Below are 10244 nucleotides of genomic sequence, written 5' to 3' on the forward strand. Positions count from 1 at the left end.
ATAATGACCTTTATCACAATATGCTCATTTTTTGAGAAGGACCTGTACACTGAGCTCTTTCAAGAATCAGTGGGTTTCTCAGGGCAGGCAAATCCAATACTTCTGGTATCCAACTTTCCAAAAACCCACAGGCATCGGAGCCCTCAGCACCTTCAGGTAGGTTCACCAATCTAAGGTTGTTGAGCAGTAATCTCATCTCCATATCAACCACTTTTTCCTCCATTAGCTTGTTTGTTTTTTTCCAAGCTCTTAACATTGTTAATTAACAACATTTGCTAGTCTTCCATTGTAGATAAACATTCTTCTGTCTGCATTAAACATTTGGCACACTCACCCACTTCTTTTCACACTATCCTGATGCATGCTCAATAATCCAGGTAGAAAACACTTTTCACACTGTTTCTATGGCTGTCATAATGCCATTGAATCTTCCAGAAAACTTGGACTTTAAGCTCTTTATTGCTCCAAGTATTTACTCTGTCTTTGGATGAGATATTCCTTTCGTCCATGTTAGCTGTTGGCCCTACGTTAGCTTCCTTGCTATTACTCGGCCCTTGTTAGCTTTTTTGCTAGCCTTGCTTGTGCTTGGTTCCACACTTTTCTGTCCAAGGTCCGTCAACCTGGATTGCATAGTTATTTTTGGTTTATCTTTGCTTGTTCTTCCAGGGCCTGGTATTATTCCACCCAAATCATACCTTACCATACCATACCATTTTATTTATATAGCACTTAAAACAGCAACAAGGCCAACCAAAGTGCTGTACAGACATAAACAACAGGTAACACACAAAGCAAAATACAAAATGAAGTAAATCAGAAATATAGACATAAAAACGATGCAGATAATAAATATGACAACTAACCAGTGTGGAACATACAGGTTCAAAACACAGATCCTCTGGTGTTGAAAGCTACTGAATAGTAGTGAGTTTTTAAACAAGACTTGAAAACCGAGAGGGAGGGGCCAGTCTGACAAGCAGAGGTAACTCGTTCCAGAGTCTTGGTCCTGCTACAGAGAAGGCCCTGTCACCTTTGCGCTTAAGACGAGTTCTTGGAACTGTGAGGAGCAACTGGTCCGCTGACCTCAGGGAACGTGGTCGGATGGTTTTAGCAGATCAGAGAGATTGGGGGGGGGTGGGGGGGGACTGTTCAGTGATTTGTAGACATACAGGAGTTTATTCTGATTCTGAAGTGCATCATTATCATTAGAAATATTCCTCTCCAGAGTGTTTAAAGTCTTATCACTTTGATACAAACTTTCATACAAAACAACGGTTGCTTTGGTTTTATCATGTAACATTGTTTATTGTGCTGTCCTTGATCAAATAAACTTGAATGAATGAATACAGAGGCTGTTGATTTCAATGGTGATGTATGTGTTCACTTGGTGTATTATAGCACAGTTAATCTAATCCGCTCCATAAATGACCAACTGCCATGAAAACCTCAAATTCAGGATGGCTGAGGAACAGAATCAATGTGGGAACGTTAATCTAATTTAATTTACGCTCATATTTGCTCCAATTCCAGTCTAATAAACTTCAACTATTCCTTTGTGTATTTGTTTTGATGTGTGTGTGTGTGTGTGTGTGTGTGTGTGTTGAAGGACAGATCCTCCTGCTCTGGATGCTTTCATCATGGACAAAGCTCTGCTGGACTTTGAGGTCTCCATTGATGCAGACTGCAAACTGCTCACAGTGGGGAAACCTTTTGCTATTGAAGGTGAACACTGTTTAGACTCACGCACACACATGCACGCACGCACGCACACACACACACACATTTTTGTGTGACTCTTAAGGAATGTGTGTGTTGACTTGAAGTCATCCTGCAGGATATTTTGTAATTAAAATTTTCTGCCTTTTATGTTTTGTTTAGAATATTTTCTTTACTTGTGCAATTTAACTAAAGTGTTTTTTTTGGTTTCCACTCTAGAGATTTTATGGGTGGTAGATAGTTATAACTCCTTTTTTATTGTCTGATGCTGAAAGGCGAAAGTGGACAAAGTTTTTTTCCTTTTCTGTGTCTGTTTTAATCTTTCAGGTCATATGTCAAACACTGGACAAATTTAAATGAATCTTTCAGAAATTAATCATTGCATGTTTGTCCATAAGTGAACGTTTGGAGTCGATCTAAGACTCATTACTCATTTCAAGATGGCCATGACCACAACATTAAATTGGCATAAGCCAACATTAAAATGACTATAACTTGTTTCTTTATTATTGTTTATTTTTTTTACTCTGAACAAAATAAGCAGCAGCTTATCATATCATTGAAGACACATATGTTAGTTCTCATCTTACAACTCTGGAAATAAAATAGAGGAAAGCATGTCTTCATGATGTATGTTCATCCTATACAGGATGTTGGCAAAACATCTCATGAACCACTTGTTGGATTTGAATAAACATTTTCCATGGTAATAATTGGAAGTGCATTATTTATTTAACTTCTGAAGTTAACCTGATTTAAGATGTCACCACAGCTAAAATAAAGCAACACCACAGTGTCTATAGCTGAGCCAGTTTTACAGGTATTGAGCTAAAATGTAATGTAGTAGCTGAGAGTCATTCATAGCACATTCTCCAGGCACTATCAAATTGCCCAAGATGGGTATTGAATACCTTCTGTAGTGCAGCAGGCATAATGTAGTCCTTCAAGGACTGCTAATTTCATAGGCTCTTATATATTGCACTTCAGAAACAAAATTTTGGAAGATTACCACAAGATCTTTCAGTGCAGAGGAATATAATTTCCTCTGCTCCCTCAGTGAAGGTTAGTTTTAAACAGATTTAATACTCGAATCCTAATGAGGAATCTCTAACAATAAATCTTGTTTTAATACAGTAATTGATCACTTTGTATGGTTTTATAGCCTCTCACAATTAGAAAAGTAATAAGAGGTATTGCAGTGCCGCAGCAGTGATTGGATCCTTTGAGGAGATATGTACACACAAAAAGAGAAGTGAATTATATCACTTTAGAGGAAAACGTTGCAGATGACCTGCCAAAAAGAGATTAAGTTCTCACTTTAATAAATGTCTGGTTCTTTTTATCACTTGGGAAAAGAAAATGTCCCTGCTTTTATTGTAAGTTTTGAATCATTCCAGTCACATACTACTTTGTATTTGCACACATGCATTGTTTGAATGTGACTTTGATGTAAAAATTCAGTTAATTTGATATATTGCATATTCCAAAAGTTTTGGTTCTAACCCACTTATCTTAGTCAGTAGAAGGATTCTTCAGGGACAGAATAAGAATAGTAGTCAATAGTAGTCATTTTTCCTTTTTTGGGGTTGGTGGTGGTCTGCCTTTTTTATATCAAACTACTTCAAAATGATTTATGCTATTTTAACCATACACTCAACTCATTCAGGAGGTGATTTTACTCTTTACAAACTCTTAATTTCTCATGGATATTATTACATATCTGCGTCCATCCTTCCAACCATGCATCATCTTTAATCGCTTGTCCCTTCTGGAGTTACGGGGGTTGTTGGAGCCCATATCCAGCCATCACTGTGCGAGAGACAAAGGACACCCTGGACAGGTCAGCCTCAAGTCCCAAAGTCATACCACCCCCCAACAGAGGCCCGACAGAGCCAGGGCACCCAGGCCCCGGCAGGTAGCCACCTGGGCAGGCCGGCACATACCCCCACCTCCCAGCCTCGGATGTCGAGAGCCGCCAATGCATCGGCGGCAGGGGGTCCCACCACTGGAGGGGAGTGCAACAGGGGGAAGTAGACCCCACATTAAATGGGGGTGCCCACATTGATCCAAGAGAGGAGACTACCTAAAACCCAACCCGATACCTAAACAGGCACACAGACAGCCCAACAGAGTCTATGTCGGGTCATCCATATGTGTAGAAGCTGTTCCTCAGTCTAGTGGCTCTACACTTAATGCTCCTCAACCTCCTTCCTGAGTGGAGCGGGGCAAAAAGTGTGTTTGCTGGGTGAGTGGGATCCTTCATGATGCAGGTGGTCCTCTTCCTGCATCTGGAGGTGTAAATGTCTGTGATGATGGGGAGGCTGACTTCAGCAGACTTCTGTGCAGCCTTCACCACTCTCTGCAAAGCTTTTCTTTCTGCAGCTGTGCAGCCTCCATGCCACACGTTGATGCTGGAGCACAGGATGCTCTCCACTGCACACCTGTAGAAGGAGGTGAGGACTGAGCTTTCCAGTCCAGCTCGTCTCAGCCGCCTGAGAAAGTAGAGTCTCTGATGAGCTTTCTTGATTAGGCTGGAAGTGTTGTTGCTCCAGCAGAGGTTGTCATTCATGTGTACACCCAAGTACTTGTAGCTGGAGACCACTTCTTCCACAGATCCTCTTATTGTCAGGGGGGTGTAGGTGTGTTTGTTCCTTCTGAAATTCACAATGATCTCTTTTGTCTTGTTCACATTGATATGAAGGGTATTCTATTTGCAGCAGCTCTCCAGGTGTACTACCTCATACCTGTAGCTGGACTCATCATTGTTTGTGATGCATCCCACCACCGCTGTCATCTGCAAACTTTACAATGTGACAGCCTGGATGGGTAGCAGCACAATCATATGTGAGCAGAGTAAACAGAAGAGGGCTCAACATGCATCCCTGAGGAGAGCCAGTGCTGAGGGTTATGGTGGAGGAGAAAAGTTGTGGATTCTCACAGACTGAGGTCTGTTTGTTAAGAAGTCTAGGGGTGCATTCACACCAGCCCTGTTTAGTCCACTTTAATTGAACTCTAGCTCATTTTCCTAGGAAGTCCGGTTTGTTTGGGGAGGTGTGAACGTGTCATCGAACTCTGTCATGGAACAAAAAGGTGAACTCTGGCCCGGGCTAAAACTTAGGTCACAGTCCAGTAGACGAGAACTCCATCATGGTTCGAGTACCTTGTGAATGTAAACAGACCGGGCCCCGCTCCACAAGCAAGAAGTGGAGTATAACGCAGGGCAAACAACTTCTAAAACTGCTAAAACTTGATGCCACTCCGTTTTTGTTTTTATTTCTAGAAGAAGTGTCTTCAGAGGTTTTCGTGTGTTTCTTTCAGTAGTTCTTGGTGCAGCGCCACCACAGGCAAGTGGGGGAACAGGTTGGTTTAACAGGTTTGCTCGACTGCACAGTGCAGTGTGAATGCAAACGCACCAGCTCAAATGTAAACAAAATATTATGAATATTGGTCCCCAACCGAACCGAGTCTACCTGACTATCAGGTGTGAAAACAACCTTAAAATTATGGCCAAGTCTTTCTCTGTCAGACATCTCTAAGTTGGAACATCTCTTCTTCAGGCTTGGCTGAAGTTCTGAGCTCTGTTGCTAAGGAAAAATGTGTTTTTACCTATTTTTATCTTTTCTTTCAGGCTATGGCATAGGCCTTCCCCAGGGCTCCCCTTTAACCCGTAACGTGTCAGAGTTTTTGAGTCGCTATAAATCTGATGGCATCATGGACATGCTACATGACAAATGGTACAAAGTTGTACCCTGCGGAAAGAGAGTCTTTGCAGTCACTGAGGTAAGTCATCAGAGGGAGTATTCACACTGAGAACGTGGACTGAATGCAAATCAATCCCTTCTATGCTGTACTTCTATAAATGAGAGTCTTCCTTTGTGATTCAGACAATATTGGCTGCCAGCTAAGGGCACAAACACATACACACATGGATAAAGACATGAACACACAGATAAAATCACATACAGGTAAACTCCAAACCCACTGACCTTAAGCACATATTGAAGCAGTGCCTGTCTGAGCATCCATACCTATTTGTCTTTTATGTGAATGACAGAAAAATAAGCAAAGTTCCTGCATTTTCTTTTCTATTTTTTCTTTTGGAGGAAGTGAAAGATCTCTAGACACGGCACACTGTCTAGAGACAATATGACAGTACTAGAGACAGGTCTCTCTTGTAAATGAGTCCTCGAGGCTTGGTGAGACTAATCTGTATAAATAAAGGTTGAATGAAAAAATGTTTGACAAGATAATGTATTCAACTCCTTTTGGCCATCCTTTTAAAATTCCACTCAAAGTTGAAATATGCTATCAAATATGCAGTCTTAACTTCACCCCACACTGAAAATATATTACTTTCCTTTCCATCCAAAGCCGACAGAGAAGCCCACTCAGAAACAAAGTGAACATTAGCACGAACTTGCCCTCTAGGGAGCAAAAGGAGGTCAGTGTTGATGCTGATGAAGTTGTCCTGTCAGCATGGGGCTAATTGCCATCAGAGGCCAAGAAGAAATGAGTTAAATGGAGGAAATGTGAAAGAGTGCCCCACTGTCTCTCCTTAATTCTCCAGGCCCATGAAGGCATCATGATATAAACACTGTGTCAAGAGGAGTCTGGGTGAACCAAATGGAAATTAACAGCTAAAGATAAAACATAGTCAGGGACGGTCCTAGCCTCTTTGGTGCCATGGGCGAACAACACCTCCAGTTAATTAACAGTAAAGGAGCAGTGCATAAATATACATTGCCTCCATAGGAGGAGCATGTGGAATCATGAAATAGGTTCCAGTCCAATCTGTCAGTTGAAACAAACCTAGGACTTGTCTCTTGGTGAACTTTGCAGATGATACAGCAGTGGTGGGATGCATCACTGTATTATGAAATTCTTTATCAAAGGGTTCGTGAACGATCGGCACCAGATATTCAGACAAGAGGAAATGAAACACAAGGGACTGTAACTTGCTAGAAATAATATTGTCATTTATTAATCTGCCACAAGAAAACAGCCAAGCAAAGTCATGTACAGTTGGTACACTCTTAACACACAAATTGATATGAGTATCTCTCACCGTGACAAATGATCGGGAAGCCTTTCGATCCAAATGACAGAACTCACATCAACAACTGCATGGCACCGCGCGCTGGTCCACACAAGACTTCCAAAATTCCCTTGCCTGTCACACCTCCTTTATACCTTTTCCCTGACCGGATCGCGTGAGAGCAGTGAAAAACAAGTTTGATGGTTGCCAGGAGGACAGATTTAATTAAAATCTGTTTTTCCATCATCAAAGCAGTCTGTGCAACAGAGCGATGGCTTCATAAAAACATGTCCTTCAAAACCTGGGTCACCGTAACCTTTAAGATGGGCCAGGTCTTCTGGTTAGAGCATCCCCCAGAGGACTTTAATTACTCCAAAACACATCTGCAGCACAGGCCTGACTTTGGGCAGATAAGCTGCATCAAAAGTGAGTATAAGTATTAATTGACATAAAAGCATAAAAATAATCATTCCTATATCATTCCACCCTTGCCTTTTATGGCAATTTAGACATTTAATTCTGAAAAGTAACACACACAAAATATATATGTTTGAATAGGCATAAAGGCAATTTAATATATTTTTATAAAACATATTTTTATATCAATCACAAACAATGATGAGTCCAGCTACAGGCAAGAGGTGGAACACCTGGAGAGCTGGTGCAAAGAGAACAACCTTCACATCAATGTGAAGAAGACAAAGGAGATGATTGTGCACTTCAAAAGGAACAAAAACATCTACACCCCCCTGAACATAAGAGAATCTGTAGTGGAAGTGGTCTCCAGCTACAAGTACTTGGGTGTACACATGAATGACAACCTCAGCTGGAGCAACAACACCACCAGCCTGATCAAGAAAGCTCATCAGAGACTCTACTTCCTCAGACGGCTGAGACGAGCTGGTCTGGGAAGCTCTGTCCTCACCTCCTTCTACAAGTGTGCAGTGGAGAGCATCCTGTGCTCCAGCATCGTGTGGTATGGAGGCTGTACAGCTACAGAAATAGAAACTTTGCAGAGAGTGGTGAAGGCTGCACAGAAGTCTGTCGGAGTCGGTCTCCCCACCATCACAGACATCTAGACCTCTAGATGCAGGAAGAGGGCCACCTGCATCATGAAGGACCCCACTCACCCAGCACACACACTTTTTTGCCCCACTCCCCTCAGGATGGAGGTTGAGGAGCATTAAGTGTAGAACCACTAGACTGAGGAACAGCTTCTACCCTGAGGCTGTTAGACTCATGAATCTAGAACCAGAATAATCACTGTTGAAGAAAATCACATCTTGTTGCTGCTGATCTGTTTCATGTTGCTGCTGATCTGTTTCAATGTTGATGTGTTCATGCGTGCTCATCTGCTCACACAGACTCATGTTTGTGCTGATGTTCGATGTAATGTTTTTATATTATGAGTGCTTAGTGTATATTTAGTTGTTTTTCTTAGTTCATATCTTAGATGTTATTACTGTTTTTTTTATATTTTATTGTTGGATGTAACTGGGACCCTGTGTACATAATTTTGCTCCACCACATGTACCACATGAGATGCGAATGACAAAGAAACTCTGACTCTGACTTTGACAAACAAGACAAAACAACCATTCACTCTCTTTCTCACCTAGGGACAATTTAGAGTTACCAATCAGCCTAACATGCACATTTTTGGTCTGTGGGAGTAAATGGGAGTACCTGGAAAAAAAACACACATGCATGGAGAGAACACACAAACTCCACCCAGAAAGGCCCCCTGACCAGGATTGAACCGGAAACCTTCTCGCTGAGAGGCAGCAGCTCTAGCAGTTGAGAAACGTAAAATACTTGTATTCAATTTTCAATTCAGTTTATTTATATAGCGCCAAATCACAACAAAGTGTTCTCAGGGCACTTTATAGGAACATTCACATAAAAGCCAATTAGTAAAGTTCTTTATCTAAGGAATCCAGCAGACAATTTGAATCTTGGCTTTGTTGCAGTCTCTTTTCCTGAGCAAGCACAGTGGCAACAGTGGAAAGAAAAAACTCCCTTTAACAGGAAGAAACTTCCAGCAGAACCAGGCTCAGGACAAGAGGCCATCTGCTTTGACCGGCTGGTTGAGAGGACAGGAAGGAGAGACAGATGAACATAGAATGGTAGGTCCAGGTATAGGTCCAGGTCCAGATATAGGTCCAGGTGTATCTGAAAGACAAAAACCCCCCCACATGTTAAGGATAGAAAAAATAATTACAAATACAAAACAGGTTGAGCAGAGTAAGTAAAGACAGTAGCAGAGTGAAAAATGTGGTCAGTTTGTCCTCCAGCAGTCTAAGCCTATAGCAGCATAACTAAGGGACAGCTCAGGAAACCCAAGCCAACCCTAACTGTAGGATTTATCAAAAAGGAAAGTCTTCAGCCTAGTTTTAAAACTGGATAATGTGTCAGCCTCACCGACAGAGATTGGAAGTTGGTTCCACAAGAGAGGAGCAAAGATCTTCCTCCCATTCTGTTTTTGTAAATTCTAGGAACCACAAGTAAACCTGCAGTCTGAGAGCGAAGTGCTCTGTTAGGGAAAATATGGAACAATAAGATCTGTAATATAAGATGGAGCTAGGTTGTTGAGAGCTTTGTAGGTTAGAAGTAAGAGTTTGAATTCTATTCTGGATTTGACAGGGAACCAATGGAGAGAAACTAAAACTGGAGAGTTATGATCTCTCCCAGTAACTCCAGTTAAGACTCTGGCAGCAGCATTTTGGATCAACTGAAGATGTTTTAAGGAAGTATTTGGACACCCAGATAATAAACCATTGCAATAGTCCAGTCTAGATGTGACAAATGCATGGACCAGTTTTTCTGCATCATTTTTAGATGAGATGTTTCCAATTTTAGCGATATTACGAAAGTGGAAGAAGGCAGTTCTAGTGACATTTTTAATGTGGGGGATAAAAGACATGTCCTGATCAAAAATAACACCAAGATTTTTACTTCAGTAATCTTTAACTATGATGTCAAAACACACTAGAGAACATCAAATAAGACCAATCAAAGTCTTGCTGAGGAAAATGTGACCATGAAAACGTTGGGTATCCAATTTGAGTTGATGTAGTTTCTGAAATTGGCCCTTAGTTTGAAAAAGGTTTTAATTTTGGCCCCCTTTTGTAAGTGAGTTTGACACCCCTGTGCTAAACGAATGCCAAACGCTGAAAGATCTAAGATACAGTACATGACAAACGTTAAAAATAGGGGTGCAGAATTTTTTTAATTTTTCGATTAATCTAGATTCTTAGTCCTGGCGATTCTGAATCATTTCTAAAGGTCCATAAATCGATTTTAAAATGCATTTAAGTTTTATATTTTTTCTGCTCCTACTCCCCGTTCGGCCGCTGTAGAATTGAGCCGTGTAGGCCACCGTACAGCAATCTAGTTAGCCAGCCTGCTAGCATGGAGACCATAGATATACAGGTCCTCAAAAAATTAGCATATTGTGATAAAGGTCATTATTTTCCATAATGTAATGATAAAA

The 10244-nt window shown here is 41.2% G+C and overlaps 1 protein-coding gene across 1 annotated transcript in view; it reads left to right on the forward strand.

Moving 5' to 3' along the window:
• Positions 1 to 10244, forward strand: part of LOC119427267 (glutamate receptor ionotropic, NMDA 3B) — a 102630-nt gene that overhangs the window by 58044 nt on the left and 34342 nt on the right. The window contains exons 8-9 of the mRNA XM_037694848.1: positions 1607 to 1722; positions 5345 to 5496. Of these exons, the coding sequence (XP_037550776.1) occupies positions 1607 to 1722; positions 5345 to 5496 (268 nt within the window). The remainder of the gene's footprint in view (positions 1 to 1606; positions 1723 to 5344; positions 5497 to 10244) is intronic.

Source organism: Nematolebias whitei, chromosome 21 (assembly GCF_014905685.2).
Source record: "Nematolebias whitei isolate Nwh7 chromosome 21, NemWhi1, whole genome shotgun sequence".
NCBI lineage: Eukaryota > Metazoa > Chordata > Actinopteri > Cyprinodontiformes > Rivulidae > Nematolebias > Nematolebias whitei.